Source organism: Chiloscyllium plagiosum, chromosome 13, assembly GCF_004010195.1.
Source record: "Chiloscyllium plagiosum isolate BGI_BamShark_2017 chromosome 13, ASM401019v2, whole genome shotgun sequence".
Taxonomy (NCBI): Eukaryota; Metazoa; Chordata; class Chondrichthyes; order Orectolobiformes; family Hemiscylliidae; genus Chiloscyllium; species Chiloscyllium plagiosum.
This window is the reverse complement of record NC_057722.1, coordinates 38343631-38370487: the sequence shown is the minus strand read 5'-3', so window position 1 is coordinate 38370487 and position 26857 is coordinate 38343631. Positions and strand designations below refer to the sequence as shown.

Here is a 26857-nt window from a genome sequence, read left to right as displayed (position 1 = left end):
CGATGTGGCCTATGTGGCCTCCTCTATATTGGGGAGACAGGCTGCCTACTTGCGGAACGTTTCAGAGAACACCTCTGGGACAACCAACCCAACCCCCCCGTGGCTGAACACGTTAACTCCCCCTCCCACTCCGCCAAGGACATGCAGGTTTGGACTCCTCCATCGCCAGACCATAGCAGCACGACGGTTGGAGGAAGAACGCGTCATCTTCCACCTAGGAACCCTCCAACCACAAGGGATGAACTCAGATTTCTCCAGTTTCCTCATTTCCCCTCTCCCCACCTAGTCTCAGTCAACTCAGCACCGCCTTCCAACCTGCAATCTTCTTCCTGACCTCTCCGCCCCCACTCCGGCCTATCACCCTCACCTTGACCTCCTTGCACCTATCGCATTTGCAACGCCCCTCCCCAAGTCCCTCCTCCCTACCTTTTATCTTAGCCTGCTGGACACACTTTCCTCATTCCTGAAGAAGGGCTCATGCCCGAAATGTCGATTCTCCTGCTCCTTGGATGCTGCCTGACCTGCTGCGCTTTTCCATCAACACATTTACAGCTCAGACCGCATCATCTCAAGACATTTGGGAGCAGTCTGGATGATCTAAAGACAAACAAAAGCACAGAGAATGTGTTAATGGTGAAAGCATGCATGCAGTCATCCTGAGAGAGGATAGCAGTGTAGCAAACTCATGGTTGCTGAAGCCCAAGTAGATTGGCAAGTTGCCCAAAAAGCAAGGATGCTGGGTATGAGAACACATTGGCCAAATAAAGCTCAGCAAATTGCAAACCCAGAAAAGACAGTGCAGCCAGGTGCTAATGACATTAATGTTGTGTAAAAGGATACATCTCATCAACTCTTATCCCAAGCAGACATATGCCCAACAATTATCAATCAAACAAAGGAGGAATGCATATTTTCGACCAAAAAAAGATAAAAAGGCACCCACGCCCTGCTTCATAAAGCAGCTACACATTAGCAAGCCCTCCAAACAATTGACCAAGTTTTGACCAAGTCTCCCTAATTGTCCAGAAATTTCAAGAAAACCAATCAAAAAAGCTATAAAAACAGAGCTCACCTGTAGACCTTATGGAGACAAAGAAGAAGCGACTGGTGTGACCAGGCAAAGGCAAAGGCAAAGGCAAAGGCAAAGACCAGCTGACGATCCAAAGAAAGAGAGAGGAAGAGAACAAGTTCGCAAACCCCTCCTCCCCCGTCAACTAAAGTTACAAGAGACTGTAGGAAGTAGGTAAGGAAATCAAACAGGATTAGGAATAATATTGTTCGAGTCTTACCGTTATCTATTTCTTAATAAAGCTGTGGAGTTGCATTAGTTTGCATCGGTACTAACCTGTCTTTGTAGTGACTTAACCATTCTGGGATTGTGGGATATCTGGGTAAATTCATTTATAACCTCATACTTTCAAGAAAGAGTTGGATAGCGCTCTTAAGGACAGTGGAATCAAGGATTATGGGATTAAGGCAGGAACAGGATACTGATTGAGGATGATCAGCTATGATCATAATGAACGGTGGCACTGGCTCGAAGGCCAGAATGGCCTATTCCTGCACCTATTGTCTATTGTCTGCTGGTCGAGGTGGCTGATGGGTCCTATAGGGCTCGGACAACAGCAGGTTCATGCTTCATGGAACCATAACTCATTCCCAGAATAGTACCTCGCTAATCCTAATAGACTGTTTTGAGAGCAGATTGCTGGACTGCTCGGAGAGCCTGCAAGCCTCTTTAAGCTCTGACCCTGACAACCAATTAGATCATTAAACTACTTGCATCACTAATGTCAGATCCTCAGACCAGATTCTGGGAATTAAACACCATGTACACTTGCGCCCTATCTCTTAAGATGTATCTTGAAGCCCTCTTGGTGCCACACAGAAACATAGTTTATTTTTTACCATACATCTCTTGTACTAATGTCTCCATTGCCATTTCAGAAAATTTGGGAGATCTCTGTCTTGTTGGTTGTTTCGTTTGCTGTTCCTCTCCAGTAGCCACTTCCTCCACACAATATCAGTGCAGAATGAATATAGCTGTCCTCATAAGAGGGGTATAATGCCTTTAAAACATGTAGATAATTGCAAATTGAAACCCCTGCACTTGAAAACAGGAGTGCCTGAGTTTTCCCCCTTGTGTTTCTGGTCTACATTATCACGAGTGACAATTTTTAAAAAAGGCATTCAATGCCACCCTTTTCAAAAAGGTCAGAGCTAGAAACACTTTTACTCAAATACATATAATTTGGTGTTACCTTTACATTTTCAGAATGTTTCTCTACAGTAAACTATGCAAAGGACAGTGTAGAACTACAAAAAGATTGACACATTGCTGAAGGGAGTGGATAGAATGAAATTCAACATGAAGAATGATGAGGTGATTCACTTTGGTAGAAAGAACATGGAGAGACAATATGAAAGAAAGTGTCCACTTGAAAAGTGTGCAGAAGTGGAGATGCCTGGTTGTATGGACATAAGATGACAGGACAACTGGAGACAATAAACAATAAAATATACAGTATCCCTGACTTTATTAAATGGGTTATAAAGAACAAGAGCAGGGAGGTTATGCTGGAGCACACTGACCCTCCATCAGAGACAAGATGTCGCTGACTGTTGCTGACCCCCTCCTCTTCCTGCATTAGCCCTTTTCCCCAATCATCTAGAATCTTCCCCATTTATATATTGAGTTATCCTCCTTCACAATTGTTGTTCCCATCACATCCAAGTAGGCTATCTTGAATCCTCACAACTGAGTTTCCCAACTTGCCTCTCACAGCAATCTGATAACCCCTCTTGACTCTAAGCAGACCAACACTAAGGACTGGTCATGAATATCCCCTTAACTAACTTGGATGGTCAGTCCTGCCTGATGAGAGATCAGACCTCAGACTGATTTCCTCGCAGCTCCCTGACAGACTTCCTGTGACTCCTTGAACTGGTTGCACTCAACTGACAGGGCTGACTGTGACATTAATGTACCCTTAAAAATTCATGTATTCTAGGATCTATAGCCCTAACATTTTATGGCAGGTTTAGCTTGGGGGCAAATACCATGACATTATACTATTGTAAGTCTTTCACTGCCAAATTACTCATTTCTACAGTTTGACCTTTGGAGGAGACAAGTAGCTCAAACCACAACATCCAGATTCACACATTTAACTGCAAATGGACATCTTCCAGAAATTGCTGTCCAATTTATTCTATTATAATGGTGAATCCTGACATATTATTATTATTAATTCAAAACTGGAACATCAGATTGTGTGTTAAAAATACATGGAAAATGCTATGACAGGAGCAAATTATATCAGTCCAGATAACAACACCATGAGTTTTTGGTCATTGATTGGACTGCATTTATTGCTTTAAACCTGGAAATTGGAAATCTACTTTTAAAATTGCAAAATACTAAACCAATATTGTTTTTCAGTATGTTTTATGATTCATTTCCACTTATGCACTTACTCTTAGTAAATGTATAAAAATATATAAACCCCTGTGTGCTCACTGACAGTGATTACAACTTAAAATATATTTAATGGATGAATTGCAGGGTAATTAATTTTTTGTTTGAATGATCAATTTTTTAAAGCAGCTGTTCCATGTTATAATCAAAGCCCCAGGTCAGTGCTACCAATATACTGTATTATGTCCATCATGAAAAAATATACTTTGGAGGAAATGAAGTTAGTCATCCAGTGTTCTGTATGTGCAGTTCAGCTGCCTTTTGGTATTTTACATTTTGAGAATAGTGAAAAGCAAAACATTTAAATATTCAAAGGTTCCATGGAAAATCTGTTTAATTAAAAATAGAATCCATAACCAATCGTACCTTGTATACATTTTGTATATAAACTGTATATTCCTCTGACAGTATCCATACATTGCATTTTTAAAAATGTTAGTATTTTCCTATAAGCACTAATACAAATTTCAATCAAGTCTTGTAACTTGCTGAAACAGCATAATTATTGTAAGGTCAGTGGAGTTGTTGTTTGCTCATTTAACAGCATCCTTCCCTCCTGATCACTGAGTCAATAAACCCTAGTTGTGACTTAATTTAAACTGGCAAGTTACAAAGGTGATCACTCAATGATAAAATTTATCAAAAATATACACAGAATGACAAAATAACTTTTTTGCTATGCTGTAACAAACAAATCAAATTCAAATCAATTGTAACAATCCCTGTCCTCTAAATATATATGGTACATTTACCATAGAAATATATCCGAGTCTCTGATTCATGAAGTCTTCTTGTGTACAGATGCATCTCTCTTGATGCTATTCTGTCCTTTAATGGAGAAGGCTGGTTCAAATTCAGTGCCTCAAGGCAGAACATATGTGTTACTAAAGAAAAAGTCAATTATTTAACTGAAATATACTCTATATCAACAGGAATGTGCTTTAAGGTCCCAGAAAAATAAGTTTGCCTGCGGTTGGTAATCTCCTCCACTTCTGGTAGTAGGCAGAACTTCATTTAATCTTACACCTTTTGTAATTTTAGTTGAATTGTACAAAACTGCCTCCTGAATTAACGTTGGCCAAGTTTCTTAAATATGGACTGAATTAAAAATAGTTCTGTCATTCCACTGAAATTATCTAGCAGGCGCAGTGGATACATCACCAACTCTGCATCCAATATGGGTGAAATTTGAAGATCACTTCCCGTTAATCTTCACCCTCTACATTGGCGTTAAAGTAATTTTCCACAAGATGATTTGATCAATAACTAATGCCAGCATTTTACTGAGGAATCAAAGCCCTTAGCCTCTGGATTAAGAATTAAATGCAATGTTTTTCAGTTTTATCAGGGCTACACCATGTTTAAATATATATGGAAATAAGTCCTCTTTATCCTAATAGCTGGATGTTTTATCTTAGTTTAAATCACCTTTAGATTATTTTTTCTCCTTATTCCGTCAATGTTTGTAAATCTGCTATTGAGGGTTGAATGCACCAGAAGTGATCCATACCGACCAGCTGTACCTGTAGCTGATAATCACAAGTTCTATTTTGGATTTTATACTGACAATTGGTTACAAAACATGCTCAATTTGCACTTCGTAAATTCATCTGCCCTTATCAGAGCTCCATATGGCATAAAGCTCTGTTTAACAATAATTTGATTAAAACAAGAGAAGAGAAACAAAGAGATTTCTTAAAAATGCACTCTTGAAATTATTCCATTGGTTTACAGTGTATAGATGCTCAACATGATTGTGTGCAGTTCCTTCCTCTCTTATTTTTATTGCAAGGATTCATTTGTAACACATCCACTAACTTTTTCCTACTAAGTAACACAGCATAATTTAAGAGCCAACATTTTAAACTCAGTAAGGTGAAAGATCACAGTAACTGTTTCTCCGTGAAGTGAGTTTGTCCATAGGTATCAGCAATTAATTGTAACCCAATAATGTTTCTGTAAGTCAAATCAACATTATTTACAGAAAAATAACATACTGCAGATGCTGGAAATCTGAAACAAATATAGAATGCTGCAGGATCTCAGCAGGTCTAATAGCATTTATGGATTGAGAAATGTTGAGAGTCCAGCGTGACTCTGAACTCTGAAGAAGACTGTTTCCCTCTCCACGGATGTTGACAAATCTGTTCAGTTTCTCCAACACCCTCTGTGTTTGTGGTCACTATTTACAATCTTTTTGGAACTACATCAAAAAAGCTTTCACATTTGTTCCTGATTTTCGACTAACCAATCAAAAATAGAAATTTCAGTGATTAGTTACTGATATATTCACATAAATATTTAATATTTTATTCAGTTTATTTTCCACTTTTATTTGCACAACCTCCTAATCATTGAGCCACCTGAATTGTGCATGATTCTTTGAACCAGAGGTTACATTTGCAGACAACTTGCTGCATCAAATTTAACTGAGATGTATGGAGCATATTTTTCTGTTTGTTTTTTTTAGAAAGATCAGAATCAGGAGTATAATCCTAAACCAAAAATACTGCCAGTTGTTTGGTGTTGTAATAAGGATTGGTGAGTTTTGGAAAACTCGCATGTTATTTAGATGACATAGATATACGTGTTATTTGCCAGTCAAGTCATTTTGCTAAACTATTACACCCTGTACCATTGGATTCATTTATCTTTCAGTCTGCTAAGTTACTATGTTTGTAAAAATCATTTTATATGACGATGAATTCAGGCCAATAACTGTGCGTTAGCCTAAACTAAGAATTCATAACTTATTTGTCAAAGTACAGCCTCATACATTACAATTCTGCGCTGTTAAGTTTTAAATGAAGGAGCAGAACATCTCCTGGTGTTTATATATGTGAGGTGGTCTGAAGAGAACTCTTTTCACAGTTTTTGAAGAAAATCAAACTGATAGAACACCATTTCCAGCATCTTTAGTTTCACTTGAGCTGAAACATGTCATGTGACCTTTCAATTAATTAACAATTATGGAACATGTGTATTTCAAATTTAACTTAAGTTGGTTATTTGGAAATTATGTTACAACTTTAAACTTTTCCTGCACATTAAAAGATAGGAGTACCACAGAAGCACAGTCAAGGATTAGGCATTAATCTGTCATGATAGTGAATAAAAATCATAATTCCATTGTTTTGCATTATAAATCTTTCATAAGCCAGCATTTTGATTTACAAAATTAAATAGGTACCAAAGATTCATTTCTCAACATGCATTCAATTGTCAAAACATAATGGTTCAGCTATTTCAGAGAACATTACAACAATACATTCTGCAGATTAATCCAAAGAAAAGTTTTCATTTCTGTTCCATTTGACAGATTAAAAAATGAAGAGTGGTCACTGTTTTACATAAGGTATTTGTTTGTCACAAATTATATTGCCTTATGATATTATTCCACAGGTTGCAATAATACTCTTATATACAAGATAACATACACCTCAATTTGAAAGGCACATTATGTTTTAATAGCCTAATAAAACTCTAAGACTTTGTCAATTTCATTAATTGCCCATTTTGAAGGTAGCTTATAATGAAAATACTTAAGTGCTTATACAACATTCATTGGCTTCATTGCTCAGTCTGTTAATGGATTGAATGTATTATTTCTGTGAATATGCATTTATTTTTCCAAATCTTTCCAATCAGACAGTTAACAACCTTAGAAGACTGGAAACATCTCATCATCTGATGATCAAGTTTCCACGTAATCATTATCAACAAGCATTGCATTATTATCCCTATTATTATCCTATTATTGCAAATAGATGGTAAAATGATTGGGCCCAATTTGAATTCTGTAAGTAAATATATTTGAGTACCTGACTCGGTTGTTCACAAAAACCATTACTTATCAGTGAAGATAACCATTAAATCGATACTTTGTGCATTTGAAATTGGCCCCATATATAATTCTGATTGTAAGTGGGTCCTTTGGTAAATTTGTGTTTTTTTTTCAGTAATGTATCTACCTCTGCAGAAGAAAATCTTCCACCCTCTATATTGCATATTTCTATTTCTAAAAGTCAGTTTGTTATTTTTGTATTTTGAATATTCTCAAACACATCCAAACCTGTCTTTAAGTAAACCTGAGCAGATCTAATGCTGTTCTGCACCATAGATATAATTTTGGTTAGAGTTTGGTTTGTCTTCTGAAGGTTGCAGTGGTTAACAGCTTCTTTCATGACAGAGAACTGGCTTGATGACTCATTGAGATGATATAGAATATTTCTGAAACACAAATAATGTATGCTAATTACTATAAAAATATCCAACATTAAAATATTTAAAATACATTGTGACCATGTTCTAAAAATTTCCACATTTTATAGAATATTTATTAGATTTGTAATAATAGAAATAGAAGTATTTATGATGGACTGAGTGTTTCAGTGATTGTTTCTTTAAACCATTAGGACTCACCATTATTTATGGGTAAATCAGATAGCACCTTCAGCCAAGTCAAACACAGAAATTCAGATGGCACTGCCTAAGATGTGCTACTCCTCTAAACTGCAAAAGTTACTTTTTGTTGTCTGCCTCCCATTCAAATGCTTTGAACAATGTGGAAATTCCTATACTGATATCACAAATACAAATTAAATTTGGGACAATGCTTTAAATTGAGTCTTGGCTAAGCACTTTTCTAACTTTAACATTTAATTATTTTTAATTACTGCAATTATAAATATTGCCATGAATACTGATTCAGATCTTAATTGTTACTGGTGATTTTAACAACTGTCATTTTTGAAATCTTTTCTTTTTTTTCTATCTCTCCCATCATCCAGTCTATGTTTCCCTTTCTTATTTAGCATTTTGTACCTGATTTGACATTGATTTCATTATTCTGATGGTACTTCTTAGTTCAGACTCTGTGTTGCTCATTAACAATTCTTCCATGTGATTAATGTAAGAAATAGATAATTGTTTGCCCAGTTCACACAATATAGAAAAGGGAGGAGCCTATGGTAGTTAAAATACCAGTTTAGTACAATATTGTAATAATTATTTGTGAATTGAAAATATATCTCTGATTGTTTAACAATTGATTCTGTTGGCGTAGGCGCCTTGGGACAACTATTACTTGTATTTCAAACGCAGAACTTTAAAATGATGTGTGGATATGGCTTGAAACTTGCTTTCAAGTACATAATCAGGCAAACAAAGCAGGAACATAAATTCTTCATTACATTTGTCATAAGCAAGTCAGAATACAAGTGCTAATGCAAAATACTGTAGATGCTGGAAATCTGAAAGAGAACTGAAAATGCCAGAAATATTGTACTGGCATGTGTGAATGGGAACAGTATTAATGTTTAAAATCAATGATTTTTCATTCAAACTGAACTGTTAACTCCAATAACTTATAATTGAAAGTCAATTGGAAATATAGCCGGTTAGCAATTGGAGAAGTTATGAATACAACCTTCATTAAGTGATAGCCAACTCAGCATGATCAAACTTGTAAAAATCAAGATAGTTTTTCCATATTCTGTATCATAATACAGATGTCAAATATTTTAGTGAAATGTATCATCTTGTTTGTAATATTTTTTATTTTTATTCAAATTAATTATTTGATCCCTTAATCAATGAGGTTCTGCTCATCTCTAAATTACTTCCAGGTAAAATTGAAATAACAGATACATCAGCAAGCTTGTGGAAATAGAAACATGCAAGCAGACAGGAAAATGGCAAAACAACATAGATATTAAATTTGTGCCTTTTTGTAAGTGAAATCACAATATTAGAAATCTACATGTGAACAATGACTAAGACAGTTCACTTACTTAATTTTATAAACTTAAAACCAGTACATTCTAAAACCTCTGCATTAATTAATGGTCTCAAATTATTTTTAAAAACTGTTAAAATATTATTAGCTTGAATCTCGTGTATCACCAGCCATGTAACACCATTAAATAAAATCAAACAAACGAAATATTTCCACATGCTCCATAAAATTCTATCCATTTGGATGCATTTTATAGTTTTTGTTATTAGACTGTTTGACTATGTGTGAATCTGCCATATTGATGCAATATGTGATTATCAAAGTGTGGGATTTAGGATCTCTGATTTCTACACCAGGCAGCTCTTTAAGCTGACACAGGAGAAAATCAGGCTGTTCAGTGACCAAAAGACCATAAGATGCAGGAGCAGATTTAGGCCATTCAGCCAATTGATTCAATGAGATCGTGGGTAATCTGATAATCCTCAACTCCACTTTCTTGCCTTATCCCCATAATAGGTTTGTTGTTGGAGGATAGATTACATTGAATGAGAGGGGATCTCAGTGAAGTGTATAAAATACTGACAGGGCTGGACAGACTGGATGCAGAGAAGGTGTTTTCCTGTCCAAGAGATCATGAGCATGGGGTCACGGTCTCAGTTCTGATGAACAGTCACCAGACTTGCAACGTTAACTACTTTCTTCTCACAGATGCTGCCAAACCAGCTGAGTTTCTCCAGCAATTTCTGTTTTTGCCTTGGTCTCAGGATAGAGATCATTTCAGAATGAGATGAGGAGAAATCTCTTTATTTGTAGAGGTGATAAGCCTGTGGAATTATCTACCACAGAAAACTATGGAAGTGAAATTGTTTAATATAGTTTAGAAAAAAGTAGATTTCTATAAGGTAAAGGTAGACAACTAAGCACACGGTCAGCAAGGAGAGATCATAACAAGAGTGAAACACATCCTGAGTGAGTATATAATTCAAGGAATTTGGAGACAGCGTGAAAATAGAGCTGGTAAATATTACTTTCTTTGCTTTAAAAGTTTAAAAATCAGTAGTCTGGTTAAAAGGTCAACTGACTAAGGGAAAGTTATGAGTCTATCACCTGAAGCCTGAATAGGGCTTCAATAGGTATGATTTGCTTTTGAAGCTTAACTAGTGAGAGTCATCTCAACTCAAATTAAGAGAGGGCCTATTGAAAGCACATGACCTGTTAACTGCATCAGGAAGGAGAAATTACATCAAGCGTGAGACACAGCCCAAGAGAGTAAATACCTTGGGGACTTTGGAGGCAGCGTAAGCATTCGGTGTAATGGGAAGGGGTGCTTTTCTTCCTGGCTCGTAGTTTGTAAGGTTTTCTTAACAGGATGAAATAAGGTGTAGAATCAGGGACCCAGCACAAAATAGTGACATCACAGGAAAACCATAATTTCATTAGTTGGTAATAGCTACTCATTTAACTATTTATTAAAGGTTACTTGCAAATTGAAGGTAAATTGGTGAAATATTTATAGATTTATAAACTAAAAGACCAGTAAGGATTTTTTAAAAATCAAATTAAGAACAAGTAAGTAAAATAGAGATGCAGGGCCAAGCAGGCTGTCATAACTGTATGATGTGGGAGCTGGTGGACCCAATTGTGTTTCATAATGATCACATCTGTTGTGAGTGTAGGTTGCTTGAGGAACTCCAGCTCAGAATTGATGAGCTGCAGTCTGAGCATCAAACACTGTGACACGTCAAAGGAGGGGAAAAGAGTTACTTAGTCTGTGTTTCAGGAAGTAGCCCTTAGATTAACTATCTCAAATTTGGTTAGTGGCCAAGGATATAAAGATGTGACTATTGGGTGGGAGGAGAAGGATTTAAAGAGAAACTGAAGAGCAACTTTTTCACACACAGGGTGAATTGTATGTGGAATGAATTGCCAGAGGAAGTGGTAGGTGCAGGTACAGTTACAACATTGAAAAAAACATTAGGATAAATATATCAAAAGGAAAGCTTGAGAGCGATATGGGCCAAAAGCAGACAAATGGGATTAGTTTAGTTTAGGAAAACATGGTGGGCATGGACAAGTTGGACCAAAATGACTGTGTTTCGTGCCATGTGGCTCTAGTGTTAATGAAGCAGAAGGACGTGGAAGAGGAGAGTGGGCAAAGAAGTGATGGAATACAATGTGGGAAAGTGTGTGGTTATGCATTTGACAGGAAGAAAAAGGCAGAGACTGGGTTCTAAACTAACAAGGGCTTCAGAAATCTGAAGTACGCAGGGACTCGACTCTTAGTTCAGGCTTCTCTTAAGGTTAATATGCAAGTTTAGTTGGCGTTTAGGAAAGCTAATACAATGTTAGCATTTATTTCAAGAGGGCTAGAATATAGAAACAAAGATATATTGCTGAAGCTGAGAGAGGGTCTGGTCAGAGTATTGTGAGCAGTTTTGGGCCTCCTTTCAACGGAAGGATATGTTGGCTTTGGAGGGGTTCAAGAGGAGGATTTCAAGAATGATCCCAGGAATGAAAGGCTTGTGATAAGAGGAGTAATTGAGGCCTGTGGGTCTGTACTCAATGGAGATTAAAAGGAAAAGGGGGATCTGATTCAAACTTATAGAATACTGAGAGGCCTGGATAAAGTGGAGATGGAGAAGATGTTTCCACTAGTAAGAGCAACTACGACCTGACAGCACAGCTTAAGCGTGAAGAGGCAACACTATTTAGAACTGAGATGAGGAATTTCTGTAGCCAGAGGATGATAAATCTATGAAACTCATTGCCACAGAGTGTGGTGGAGGGTAAGTCATCGAGTGTATTTAAGACAGAGATAGGTTCTTGATTAGCAATGGGATCAAAGAACGGGGTTGAGAAACGTATCAGCCACGATAGAATGGTGGAGCAGACTCAATGGGCCAAATGACCTAATTCTGCTCCTATATCTTATGGTGTTATTAAGGGGAGAAGGTCTGATAAAGCTACAAAAGTATCAATTGGCTGAATGGCTTATTCCTGCTCTGATTTTCTAAGCTGTCACTTTGTTCCTTGAAGACATCTCAGTGCTGCTCCCCAAACTCTATGTCTGAGCTACTGAGACCGAAAGAAACATTTACTTCCTGTTTAAGACTTCCAGTGCTTATAGTTGCAGTAGCTATTAACCCAGTTAGTGAGAACAAATGAAGTGTGCATTTGTAACATACATGTTTCTAATGTTATTAATTTTAAGATGATGGCTTGGATATTGTGTGCTAATTTTTTTGATAACCCTTACAACTCTTGCTAATAAATATTTGCTAATTCTTGATTATAAGTGGAGCTATAGATGTGGAAATGTATTAGTTGAGTAACTGTGAGGTTAGACTTTCACCATTTGTAAATAATTTACTTCCCTTTTAAAGCTAAAGTCATGGCTAATAATTCTTGTTCCAAATTATAAGAAAACATAATATACAGCAACCGACCATAAGAACCACCATGCAGTGCAGGGGCTCAAAGTAATTGGGGACAAGGAGGGCAAATTCATCATGAAACACCAAAACATGCAGGAAATCTCTATCTCAGTGAAATCATCCCATTCATTACATCAGATTTTGTGCGTGTCTCTCGCTCTCGCTCGCTCATATGTTTCTCCAAATCCAGGTAGAATCCTATCTGCATTTGCTGCTGATAAGTTCACTGGCCTTTCAGACCCAAACGTGGGAGAAAGTTAGTGTGTTTAGAGTGAAGGTTTTATTTGTGTAAAAGTATGTGTCGGTTCTTTTGGGGGGCAAAAGAAACTTATTGCCTCTGTTGCTAATCCATGCCTGCTGTCTTGTGTAAAAACATATTTTAATTTCAAAAATTAATACTGTTGATTATTGAGGATATTAATGAATTTCTTTGATTTTGCACAAGTTCAAATCACCTATGTACCAACAAAAATACAGAAGGTATTGTTACTACATGACTGCATCACTTAATAGAGATAGTGAGAAGGAAAAATGAACCTCTAAAGACCAAAATAAAATTCCCTGAAAAATCAAAAATAAACTTTGAGGAAAATCTCCAGAACAGCACTGAAAAACAATAATGTGGCCCCTAATGAAGTGCACAATCACTATTTCAAAAATTATCCCTTTATGCTGAAGATGTAACCACTGAAAAATACTATTTTTATCGTATAAAGTGATAATATTTTAACAAATCAGCTGCGAGAGAAGAACATTATATGACACTGTGAATGGAATGTTATGGACCAGCTCGTATCACCTGCAAATACATCAAAGAGTTAGCCTAGTTCCTAATTTTTATCTTATTTAAAGACAAGTGTAAGGTGATGTGTTCCAGATGTAATTCGATTGGTCACACTACTCGTCTTTAAGCAAAATACACTTTATTCTTACATCCAGTTATAAACAAAAGAAAGAAGAATTGGTATAATTTTAACTCTATTGGAAAATGTAACAGAATAATAAATTATTTAAATTACAAACATTAACTGTCCCAAGTACTTCCAAATAAACCTGTTGGACTATAATCTGGTTTTGTGTGATTTTTAACTTTGTCCCAATGTAGTAACATCCCATAAATTCACCCTTGGCAAAGGCACAGTCAGTAACACAGATTGCGTTTCATGTGCAATTCTGGCAACAGAGAGAGATAATTCTGGTAGAGAGAGAGAGACACAGCTTCCACAGCCAACTTGAACACCCCAACAACTACTAAACTAAAACCCTGGTTCTGTGTGAGCCTGCCTCTCCCCATTCGTACTGCTTAATTAGTCTAAATTTTTAAAACAAAATCCCAAAGGTCTCACAAGCTGTTTACTTTATTGGCTGCGAATAGACAGCTCCCTACCTATGGTTCAAAATCTCTCTTCAAGAAGAAAACCAGGACAAATTATATCTCGTAAAAGCCGTTTTATCGTCAAAGGAAGAACAAGCACACACACAAGTCCTACAGTATAAAATGCTTTTCACCTTTATGTTAAAACACAGCTGCAAAGGAAAATGTTCTGATAGTGGAACAAAGAATTTTTCTATAACAATGTGCTCAACATTGTAAGCAAGAAGGATATCTCTCATAAATGTACTATGGACTGTTAGTGAGCTTTCACACTGAAAAGGTAGCGAGTTGACTTCATGTGTCTCAAACAATGCAACAGTTTCTTCATGATCTGCCACATAAGAGTGCTATGGGTGCCATTTTTAACCTACCTGCTCTGATAATAGTCAAATGAGTAGGCTGCTAATGTTGACTTAGCCACTAACATACAACCTCAATCCTGTCATACTCCTTTTCTTAATCTAATCAATTGTGAAAGGCACTCAAAACTTCCTTTAAATCTTCCCTTTCAGTGTACCTGGAGAGCAAAAGCAAGAAAACTCCCCAAGATCTCATGCTCCAAAATTCTCTTTCTTGGTCGATCCTCGTCTTAAACTCCACAACTGGAGGAAGACATTTTACCTTATTCAACCTTTCAAAATACTGCTTAAATATCTAAGAATAATGAAACAAAAATCTCCAGCAATAATAATTCCAGTTTTTAGCCTTGAAGGAAGTGTAGAATAGATTTAGCATTGCAATACCAAGGACTGAAAACTCAACTTAGGAGGAAAGATCACAAAAGTTATGAATCCCAGCTCTGATCTAGGGTCACAGACTTGAAACAATGGGTGGAATTTTCCTAAAGTCTGAACAAAATTGGCAATGGTGAGAAGTTTGGAGAAATATGGTTGAAATAAACTAATGAGATTCTCGATATTGAGAAAATAAAGTTTGAGTTTTTATCTCAAAATTCCAATGGCTAGCAGAGTAAAAGTGGTGAAGGACCCTATTTCCATATATTTGCATCTCATTACTAGCTTATGGTTCCACAGATCTCTGCAGTTTGCTATTCTTTCAGATGTTGGTGAGAAACTAGGTGGCACCAACTTGAAAGTCTGCACAGTTAGCAAGTAGCTCACTAACCTCTTCTCTGGGCCTCCCTTTTATTTCCCAACAATCCATGGTAGACTCCATGGGCAGCAGTTGCCGACATCTTCCACCCACGGGTGTCAGCGTCAACAAAACATCGGCATTACCACATCCTCACAACACATCTTGAAGTAACTCAGAAGATTTTACCTTTGCATTTTGGAGCTCATCAATACCTTACATTGTAATGCTGCCACCAGGTCATTCTACATGCAGGAACACCATAACCCCCTCATGCAATAGAACACAGTGCTTTTAAGAGCTCTTAGCTTGCTCTCTCAGCACTCATTCACTTTGTGTTTCCTTTGAGACTCACAGCAATTTTGCCTGCCTTACCTTGCATTTTAACATACTGCCGCATTATTCAGACTCAAAGTGGTCTGCTTTGACTTGCCTTCGGCACAGACAGAAAGCCAGGTAGCTCTGCATTGCCAGTTGCCAGCACTGAACAGTCAAGAGAGCTGACACATTTCTGTATGGCACCATGTTCTATCAATGTCACACTTACAGTATGTGTTCGCAGCTTCCATGGTAAAAGAATATGCTTCAAACAAACGGTCGTTCCTGAAAGTCTATGGGGAGTAGTCCTGAGTCGAGTGAAAGGATCTATATCATTCCAGCAGTTGGCCATGATCATCAGTGTTTGGTGCAACCGGTGTTTAAGGAGCTGCATTATTTCAGTCCAAGGTTTAGGCCACAGTCAGTCCTGCAGGGGAGCTGGACAGAAATCAGTCAGTGGGCTCTGTCATGCTCAGTCAGGGCTGTCCTCTCAAAGTGGTCCTGGGCATGTGACAAGGTATTTCCTGCAGGTTTGTGTAGTAAAGGTGAAGGGGAATAATCAGGGGTAGTGCTTCATTGGGGAAAGTGGGATGCTTAGGTGTGTGGTTTGGAGCCAGTATGTTGGGCTGTCGAGGGGACAATGACTGCGAAAAGCAGGTACTCCAGATATGATGGTGGGAGGTGATCAGAGCTTTGGAAATCCTAGGAGATTGGGAGTGGGGAGAACGTTTGGAGGTCATCTTGTTTTGATGAGGACACTGGTGGACAGAGGATAACTATGTTGGGCAAGACTGTGTGGAAGGACTGTGACTGAGCTGAAAAAGCTGATGAGGTCTCTGGGGACTGATATTTTTGTAAGGTCAGGAATGCAGTAAATAACTGACAGAGCCAGCACCTCACTCACACGAACAGATCTGGAAACCCACCAAAGATCAACTGTGCAATAAAAACAAAAATAGCTCTCAGCAAACTGAGAAGCAGAATAAGTTTGCTTTAATTTGTTTGTGGGAACAAGGTCCATTGGTGAGGTTGTGCAGGCCTTCAAGGGCCCATTTCATTAATTTGGCACTCATAGATTTAGCTGACACACATTCACCTAAATATGCAGTTCATGCATTCACCAACAATAAAGATGAGAAATCCTGGCCACAAGCATTCTTGACCGTGTCAATGATAACTACGTATTAGTTCCACTAATCACAGAATTAATCACAGGCAAACTGCAAAGTGTCACTTGCAGTCAACAATTCCCAAACACGTTTCTAAGGTCTCACAGGCTACATAACGGAACAAGAGATGCCACATTGAATTGTAAGTATATCAGAACATGAAATGGTGTGTTCTCTTGGGTGTTTGTGTTGAGGTGGGGATGGGGCAAGGCTGGAGCAACTTACTATAGTTATAATCTTCTCCTGCATTGGTACCACATGACATACAAATAAGTAAGAAGAAATATGTCAGAGATCCATGTAGAGGTACCTCATGGCTCACCTTGTCAGAGGTCTCTATGTCCTACCATATTGATTCCTGTTATAAAGTTTAATTTAGATCTACTGTAGTTACTGATGAGTTACATCACTGAGAACTGTATTGTCTCTAATATTCCCCACATTGGTTGACTGCAGCTGTTCTGAATGGACCCGGAAACAACAGAGGTTATAGTCACTGTCACAGCCATATAAAAATGGTGTAAAGAAAGTAGTCATAAAGTCAGAGTATTACAGAATGGAAAGAGGTCACTTGACCCATCATGTTCATGCTGGTCATCAAGCACCTATCTACTCTCATCCCTTTTCCCAGGAGTTGGTCCATAATCTCATGTGCTTCAAGTATTCATCTGACTACTACTTGCGTGTAGTGATGATTAACACCACTATCACACTTTCAGGCACAATGTGATACTAACCACTCTGGATGAAGATGTTTCTCCTTAAAACTCTCAAAACTTGCTGCCCTTTACCTTTAATCTAAGCTCCATGGCATTGGATCCCTCTGAGGGAAAAAGTTTGTATGTATCAACTATATTTTTGCTTGCCAACTTTGTGTATACCTCAAACAAGCCCCCCTTTGCCTTCTCTTCTCAGCACACCTAGTCACCCTTCAGCCCAAGCAATGTCCTGATGAATCTCTCCTGCACCCTCTCAAGTGCAATCACATCCTTCCTACAATGTGTAATCACAACTGCACACAGTCTGCCAGCCGTGGCCCAAATAACATTATATACAGCTCCATTATAAACTCTTTGCTAAACCTTGTACTCCACACAAAGTATAAAGGCAAGTAACCCATTTGCTTTCTTAACAACCCAACCAGCTGCCCTGTTGCCTTTAATGATCTATGTACATGCACACTAAGGTCCTGTTGATCCTAAGCACTACCCAAGGTCCAACAATTCAACAATGACATCCTTGCCTTGTTAGTCCTCCCAAAATGCATCACCTCACACTTTTCAGGATTAAATGCCATGTGCATTTGTCCAGGCCATCTGACCAGCCTGAATATATCTTCCTATAATTTAAAGCTTTCCTTTGATCCTGCAGTACACCACTTGACACAGGTTCCCAGTCACAAAAACAACCTCCTACCTGTACCTTCTGCCTTTTGCCACTAAGTTCATTTTGGATCCACTTTGCCAAATAGCCTTGGATGCCAAGGACTCCCATCTTCTTGACCAGTCTCCTATGCGAAAATTTGTCAAAAGCCTTACTGAAGTCTATATGGACTGAGCAACCCTCATCCACACTGCTAGTGATCTCTTCAAGAAAATCAATCTAATTTGTAAGACATGATACCCCACCCCCACCTCACCCTTTACAAGACTATGCTGACTATGCTTGATTTAAACCTTATCTCTCCAGGTGGAGACACAATTTCTGCAAAATGTTTTGGAAATTTTTTTCCAAATTTTTCCCCACCACTAATGTTAGACTCACTGGCTTATCATTCCTTAGTTTATCGCTACCACCCTTCTGGAATGTTGAACCAACTAAGTGTCTCTCAAGCTACTGGCATGTTTCTAGTGTCTGGACAGTCACTGAATGTTATAGCTCCTCCCTTGCCTCCCAAAGTAGCCTAAGAAACATCTAATCTGAGCCTGGGGACTTATCCAACTTCAAGCCTGTTAAAACTACTAATACCTCCTCTTGACTGCTGATTTGTTCAAGTGTATCACAATCCTAATTTCTCTACTGAGATAATTCTTCTTGATAGTGAATACCGATACAAAATAGTTACTTAAAAGCGCATCTACATCTTCTGGTTGCACACAAATATCGCCATCTGGTTCCTAATGGGGTCTATTCTTTCCCTGTTTATTCTCTTACCTTCAATATGCTTATAAAATGCCTTTGGAGATTCTTTTATTTACCGAGCACTGTTTTCTCACACTTCTCCTTCATTCTATTTTATTTAAGTAACCCTCTGCACTTCTCATATGTCTCTTGGGTTTCCACTGATTTCAGCCAACAATATCAATTATAAGCTTTCCTCTTTCTCTTTATCTAATCGTGTCCATTCCCTGACATCTAGGGTTCCCTGCACTTGTTTGCTCCCTCATTCATCTTTCAACTATTTTCCTTATAAATGTCTCCCAATGCTCAGATGTAGATTTTTCTGCGAGTAGCAATTCACTTTGGTAGTTCCTATTTTATCACATTAAAATTACTATTGCCTCAATTCAGAAAATGTATTCCTGTTCAACTTTGTACTTTTCCATAACTACCTTAAGTATTACTGACTTCTGGTAACCTATTTTTCTAAACAACCCATTCAGAAACATTATTATACACCTCTGGAGCAAGTGGGATTTGAGCCCGGGCTTCCTGGTTCAGGGGCAGGGACACTACCACTGTGCCACAAGAGGGCCTGTACTGATCTGTGGTAATTTTCCAGTCAACTTATATAGACATGTCATGACACACGTCTGGAGGAGGTGGGTATTGAATCCAAGCTTTAAGGCCCAGAGGTAGGGACACTACCACTGCACTACAAAAGCCACCAACTGGCCTGTAGTAAATGCTCCCCTACTGAAACTTACCACCTGCCCAGTTTTGTTCCCTAAACTTAGCTCCAGCACTGCCCCCCAACCATAATATTTACTACATGTTGGCTTAAAAAAATGCCAGCGTGCGGCCGTCTTATGGCACAGTGGTAATAGTGAACCTACCCCTAAACCAGAAGGCCTGGCTTCAAGACCCACCTGCTCCAGAAATGTGTAATAACATTTCTGAACAGTTTGATTAGAAAAATAGTTAAAATAATAATAAAAGGCCAGCCTGTACACATTTCAAGAATTCTGCTCCCTACCCCAATTAATACTGAGGTCATTGAAATCATCTATGATTACACTTTTATTTTACACTTCTGAGATTTGCCAACATAAGTGCCATTCTTTGACTCTGACCATTTGGGAGTCTATAATGCACCCCTAGAAATATGATGGTTCCCTTTTTTGTTTTTTTAAGTTCTAACCTCACAGGCTCAATGAAGAACCTTATCTTTATCCTTCCCTACTGCAGTTATTGACTCAGTGATCATTATTTCAACACCAATTCATTTTTTACACTACCACCACCACACCACCAGCACCCCCCCCCCCCCCCCCCCCCGGCAATTTCTCTTAAACATCTCACTTGCAACACTCTTTGCATTTTAAAAAAATGCCATCCAACCTTGTACCTGACTAAATATGCTCTGCCTTCCACACTGCCTTGATTTTTACTTTACCTTTATCTGTGCATTACCCCCATCTCATAAACTGTATTGCATCCTCTGCCAAATTAGGTTAAACCCTCACTAGTAAAACAAGCAAACATCCCTCAAGGACGTTGGTCCCATTATGATTGAGGTGTAACGCACTTGACTCATACAGGCTTGATCTCGCCTGGAAATATACAGGCTTCAGGTGGAGAATTTATAGCTGAGAGTGCCCTCAGGATGTGAAGGTGGTTCAGAATGCCCAGAATGTATCGCACTGGGCAGATTTTGCATATCTGCAAAACTCAGTGTTGCTGTAGAACAAGGGTGTCCCAGAGCACCACCACAGATCTGTGGTACCTAAGAACGTGACTTGTGCCTGAGGATGTGGTTGATCATACTATCCCAATTAAGGTGTAAGCAGAGCTTGCTTTTTACATGACTAGCAATTTATCAACTCACAGACAGATCAAGGACGATATCAATACAATTTGTGTCAGATCACACTATTCTATCTAATCTCCCATGACAAGGTCATTGCTACAGCCCAGGCAGCCAGCTTTGCCAATAACACTGGTCTCCCCCTTGAAATAACTCCACAGAGGCTAGTATTTCATCATCAAGTCACCCTTTATTTACACATGGAGAATCACTGATGATGGTCCAGCTCCCTCCGAACTCTCAGAGTGAACAGGATGTCCGACACTCCTGTTTGGGGTTTTTAATCTAGTCCAATCAGGAAATTTGTATCCTATGAGGTTCACTTGGCTGACCTTGTAAACAATCACTACACCGCAGGTGCAGGGAACTATCGACTGTACAGATCTCGGTTGAGAGCACCATATCATAATTCATCAACAGAAATGGTTTTCACTTGGTCAATGTCCAGGTCACCTGCGCTTGTTGTTATCACAACTCAGAATTCTGTGCCAGGTATTCTCAAAACTGTCATGATGCTTGTATCCTTTGTAACCCTCAGGTTCCTGCTTCATTCCAAGGATGCCATGTAAAGGTAGCTGCTGGGTGACAAGGGCCACCTTTTGTAACCATGGCTGGTGACTTCATGTGGAAATCACTGACTCTGGCCAAGTATCAGTATAATGCTACCCATTCTTCCTCAGGGGCATTGTGGAGATCCCAAAGATGTTGTGAAGCCACTGATCAGTTGGTGACATTCACTTTTATTACAAAACAGGAAAAGTGGAGAAAGAACAGACAAAAAAATCTGCACTTGTCTTTGGTAATGAATAGAGGTTTCCCAACCAGATTTGTTGCTGTTCCACAGTCAGTGAAATATTTCTTCACCAAAAATATCAGGTGCTCCCACATCCAAGAATGACAACATGTTATGTTTTGATAGGCATTAAGGAATAAATAACACATCTACTAACACTGTATGATGCTAGGGAAGGGTACATCTGTTTCTTGACTCTTGTTCTTACAACTAAAATGACGGACAGGTGATGAGTTAAAGTGCATAAAACAATACAGATTTGATATTCTACTTATAATGAAATGTCACTCATGCTACCCACATGCCATCAGGTCTTCTCTATCCTTGCATCCATACCACACCCAATTGTGGTGCTGGGGTGCAGACAGCCCATTGCGCTGTAGAAAAGCTGTCAAGTTTGAAAAAATGGGCAGGCTACCTTGGGGCTGGTTGTGGCTCAAGAGTCCAGGAGTAGCTTCACCCTCTTCAGTTACAACTTCCACCAAGCGTGGGTAGGAGGGAAGTGGAGGGGTCAGGTACCTCTGGATTGTCCAGAGGGGAAATATCTGGGAGGTCTCTGTGTGGTTCCTTTCCATCTGGATACTTTGTGGCACCCCGAGTCCCTTGAGACCAAGGTACCCCTGGAGTGAGATTGGAATCCTTCTGATGTTGCTGTTGATGATGATCACCAATTGCTAAAGCAGTAAAGTATGGGTGTGGGTGTATTTCTGGCAGACAATGAGTCTGCTGAGTCTGGTTTTCCATAGTAGTTGCCATCCTCATCATGGAGACACCCAGATGCACACATACTGCAGCAGCATAGTTCTGATAACATAGGTGGACTCCTTCATACTTTGATCCAGCTGTGAACATGTGCCAGTGACATGCTCACCAAAGAGTGAATCCAAATCTAATCTAGAAGGAGAAAGAGAGCTGGTGGAGGCTGAGATAGAAAGCCAGTGCATTCATTGGCTTCCTCCTCACTGTTCTCTCCCACAAGCTCAGGGATTTTCTCCCCAAACTGGGTGAGGAGTTTAATGTCAGTATGCTGCCAACCATCTTGGCTCTTTCAGCTCTATTGTGGGCAGTTTTCTCCTGCAATGCACGAAAGCGAGGGATTGGGTTAGAGGAAAGTGGCTGGAAAAGCTGTTAGTGGTCATACTGGAGCAGGAAAAGTGGCGAGGTGTATTGAGTGAGTGCAAAGGGCAGGTTGGTTCAGTAGTTGTGGGAATGCGGACATGAAGGGGGTGGGTGACAGCAAATTGAGGGACAATTTTGCAGGTAACAGTGATATGCTGGACCATGATCCTTAGTGGGAAGGTGGATGTAGTGGCCAAAATAAAGTGAGCAGGAACTGGCAGAGAGAAAATGATATAATTTGCCCCTGCAGCGCACTGTGTTTTTCTCTGGATTGTGGACACTGCACTCACTGGGGTGGCACCTTCAGACCAGATTAGCAGGCTCTGGTCCAGTGGTCTCCTTTAGCTGTCCTGGGGAAACAGAATGGCCTTCCTCTCTATCATCCGGTCCACCAGGACTTCTATATTCTCTGATGGTGAAACAGGAGCCAAATCTTTTTAATCCCATTTGGGATTGTGCAGAAATGTGCAGAACCACACATGTATAAATGCATAAAATGACAGCTTCTGGCTTGAAGTGTTTGAAGTTGTGGGCATGCAGAGTTAAAATATGGCCCCCAACCATGTTAATGTTAGAATGTCCCAACAGTGGCAAACACTTTTGATTCCTCTGAATGCAAGATAGGGTGAAATGGAAGCCATGGAGGGAGAGTGGATAATTACTGAGTGAAACTTGGATGAGAAAAGTCACCAGGGCTCTAAGGGAACCCCCCATGAAACTGCCCAAAATTTGACATGTCACTAAAAATGGGAAAATTCAACTAATTAACTTGGGATTCATGGTAGCTGACCACCATGACCCATGTCAACGTTTCTCACACAATCTTCTGCTCATTAATTGTGTATAGGCTCTTCAACATCCATCCTTGGTTCGGCACAAGTGTTCACTGCTGCTGGGACTTTGAGATGCTTATGTCGTTACCAGCCCCAAAGCACTGAACACACTGTAAGCAAGGAACTGCCATTTAAACTCTTCATGCATGGGGTCCTGCAATGTTATCCCAAGAAAATGGCACAAAGAGGAAAGCTCACATCCAGTTTTCAGTGGACCAGGTTGTGGAGGAGGGCAGTGTTATTCCTGCTGACAGCAAATGCAGGCTATATCACTAAATACAAGCAGTCAATACTGAGATTCATACCATGAAAAGTCTTGGGTTAAAAGAAATGTCTACTAAGGCAAAAAAGGTGAATGATCTTCTGCACTCTACAAGAGTGAATGCTGTCACTGTTTGACTGTAACTTTAGATGCACGGGGCCCCCACTCACACTAACCCTGCCAATGCACATAGCTTTCTCCAAGGCTCATGGATGACAACTCTCACTATTACCTGCAGCATGTCCACTCAATTGCTCTAACCCACTTCATCCCTCCCCAACTACTTTACTTGCCTCCTGTATTTTCCACTCGCTTACAGGCGACATCTTACCACTGCTTTTCCCCGTACATCACTTTTAATGGCTTTTCAATTCACGTCCATCATACTCAATTTTCTTTTAGTCCCGTTGCAGGAAAATTAGGAACAGGAGTAGGCTATTTAGCCCCTTGAGCCGGATCCACCATTCAATAAGGTCATCGCTGCTCTGTGGTCTCTGTACATGCCTGCCTTAAGCCCATATACCTTGACGCCCTTACTTAATAAATTGTTTATCTCAGATTTAAATTTTTTAACAATTAAATTAGCATCAGCCACATTTGTGGAAGAGAGTTCTTGGGCAAAAGTATTTTCTAACATTTTGCCTGAATGGCCTGCCCCTAATTCTGAGGCTATGCCCCCAGTTTTAGAATCTTCGATCAATGGAACAGTTTGTTTTTATCTACTCTGTCTTTCTCTCTTAATATCCTGAAGATCTTGACTAGATCACATCTTAACCTTTTAAATTCCAGAGAATAAAGGCCTAGTTTGTCTAATCTCTCCTCATAACATAACCACTAGTCTAGGCATCATCCTTCTAAAACTGCATCAAACTCCCTCTAGGGTCAAAATAAACTTCCAAATATGTGGTGCCCAGATCTGCTTACAGTGCTCTAAGTAAGGTCTAACTAGGATTTTGTATAAGTGTTGCATAACATCGGCATCCTCATACTCTAACCCATTCGATATGAAGGCCAGCGTTTGATTAGCTTTCTTGACTATTTTCAGTACCTGTTATGCACCTGAACCCCCAGTTGGACATCCACTGTATTTAACTATGTGCCTTCTAAAAAAAAACCTTGACCTATCTTTTTTCAGTCTAAAATAAGTAACCTCACACTTGATTATGTTAAAAAATCTCTGCTGCAGCTTTGCCCATTCACTGAATCTATCAATATCCTGTTGTAATTTTATGCTGCCATCAATACTGTCAAAGCTGCCTAATTTTGTATCATCAGCAAGTTTTGATGTTTGATTTATATGCCATTATTCAAATCTTTAAAGAATATTGTGACCATGTGAGGCCCCGACACAGATCCCTGTGGAATACCACGAGTCACGTCCTGCCAACTTGAAGACTTACCTATTATCCTAACACTCTGTTTCCTACCACTCAACTAATTCCTTATCCATGTCAGTAATTTTCCTTCATTTCTACGGGCTCCCACGTTTGCTAACAGTCTCTTGGGTGGGACTTTATCAAAAGCCTTTTGTATCTCCATGTCTGTCCATAGAAACAACATCCATCAACTTACCTCTGTCCACTACTTTTGTCATCTCTCCAAAAAGCTCTGAGGTTTGGCAGACATGACCTACTGTTCACAAATCCACAACTGAGCTGAGAGGGTGAATACTGAAGTAGGGGGTGGGGAGTGGTGTTGCCACCATAGGGACTCTCATCCAAACACGAAGAAAATACTGAAATTGGCCCATTAAGGCTTCATGGTGCAATGGTGGGCAGCTCTCCCATGATCCACAACTCTAACTCATTCTTCACCTGTACAAGCTTTTATCCCTTTATCCAACTATTCCTTCTCTTCCTTTATGCAGGCACCAATGTCACACAGCAAACCTCCATTAATAAGAGGCCGGGACCAGAGACATTCACCTCCAACTCTGCGCATGACGCCACTGAATCTTCAGAGGATGAAATAATTCCAACATTCTATTTGCCTTTCTTACAATGGCCAAGCATTCCTTATCTTTCACAAACAATTGTATCCTTCACTGCAAACAACCTCAGAGAATACAGAACCTTGAACTGTGATTTTGTTGATGACACTACGCTTTAATGTGCGCAAAAACTAAAGCGATAAGACATATGCAGAGATCATGGTAGGACTTTCCCTGCTCAAATCCTCCATACACACCTTGTGTGGGACAATACAAAATCAGTAATGATTCCACAATGTTTGGAAGCAAAATTTTATTCCCTCAGCTTTTTAATGGAGCATATTGACATTCAATGCTGACAGGTGTACAATTCACATCATTACTTTCTCTCATAGCACATTAGTCTGACATCAACCCAATTCCCAGACTGTTAGGATGCAGTTCCCTGGTCAGGCCAATTACCTGACTGACCATAGTCAATCAACTTGAATGTTACCAAACAAGCTCCTTGTCTGACTAGGATGCAGTTCCCTGGTCAGGCCAATTACCTGAGTGACCATAGTCTCTTTTCACTTTCAAACATCGCAATGTGGTGTAGACATCTGCGTTATGTCTCCTGCATAAGCTATTGACATCTACTGTAGATGTGACAGTGACATGGCACAGAGCTGGACAGAACCATGTCCACTCCTTTACTACGCTGAACCATATGAAGCTGCCTGTCTGTCCTTCTGTGCTGAAAGGTAATGCAAACCACAGAGGATGGCAGCCTCCAAGTAAGCAAAAAGCCAAAAGATCCATTCTGTTTAGGTGCAAGAGATGAGTTTGTATCTCTGTGAGCAAAGCCACCTAGCACAGCATTCTAGGCCGAAGTGTCCCTTAGCACCCAAGTGAAGTTCTGAAGGATTGAAGTGGGCTCTTAAAGTGAGCTGAAAGCTGACATTGACTTGCAGAGATGGTGGTGGAAGAGGACAGTGTCCATGGAGCACACTGGCTGAAGACAGAGTTGATGATGTTCTGGAGAAAGATGTGGTGCCACTCTGAGACAATTGCTCTGAATTTCATGTCGGGACTTTGAACTGTCTAATTTCTCAGGAATGAGGAGAATTTGGAATTGCATTAAGACAAGCACAACTTTAGTTAATAATGAGAAGCAAAGGAAAATGGAAAAGATGTAGTCAGGACTCCAAAGCAAAAATTGGAACTCACTATCTAAACCTCATGGAGAAAATGTGACTTTTTTTTCTGCAATGTTGAGAATTTGATTGATCCATTTTTGATGCATTTTTCCAGCTTTCCTGCTGTTGGCCAAACATCGTAAGACAGTATAAAATTCTATCCTGTATTTTG

The 26857-nt window shown here is 39.4% G+C and overlaps 1 protein-coding gene across 6 annotated transcripts in view; it reads right to left on the bottom strand.

Moving 5' to 3' along the window:
* Positions 1-3799: 3799 nt before the first annotated feature.
* The window catches only part of LOC122555933 (inactive N-acetylated-alpha-linked acidic dipeptidase-like protein 2), a 941631-nt gene continuing 918573 nt past the window's right edge, over positions 3800-26857 (bottom strand). For all 6 annotated transcript variants that reach the window (XM_043702221.1, XM_043702219.1, XM_043702220.1 and 3 more), the window contains one exon: positions 3800-7708. In XM_043702221.1, coding sequence (XP_043558156.1) covers positions 7504-7708 — 205 coding nt within the window. In that variant the 3' untranslated portion in view covers positions 3800-7503. The remainder of the gene's footprint in view (positions 7709-26857) is intronic.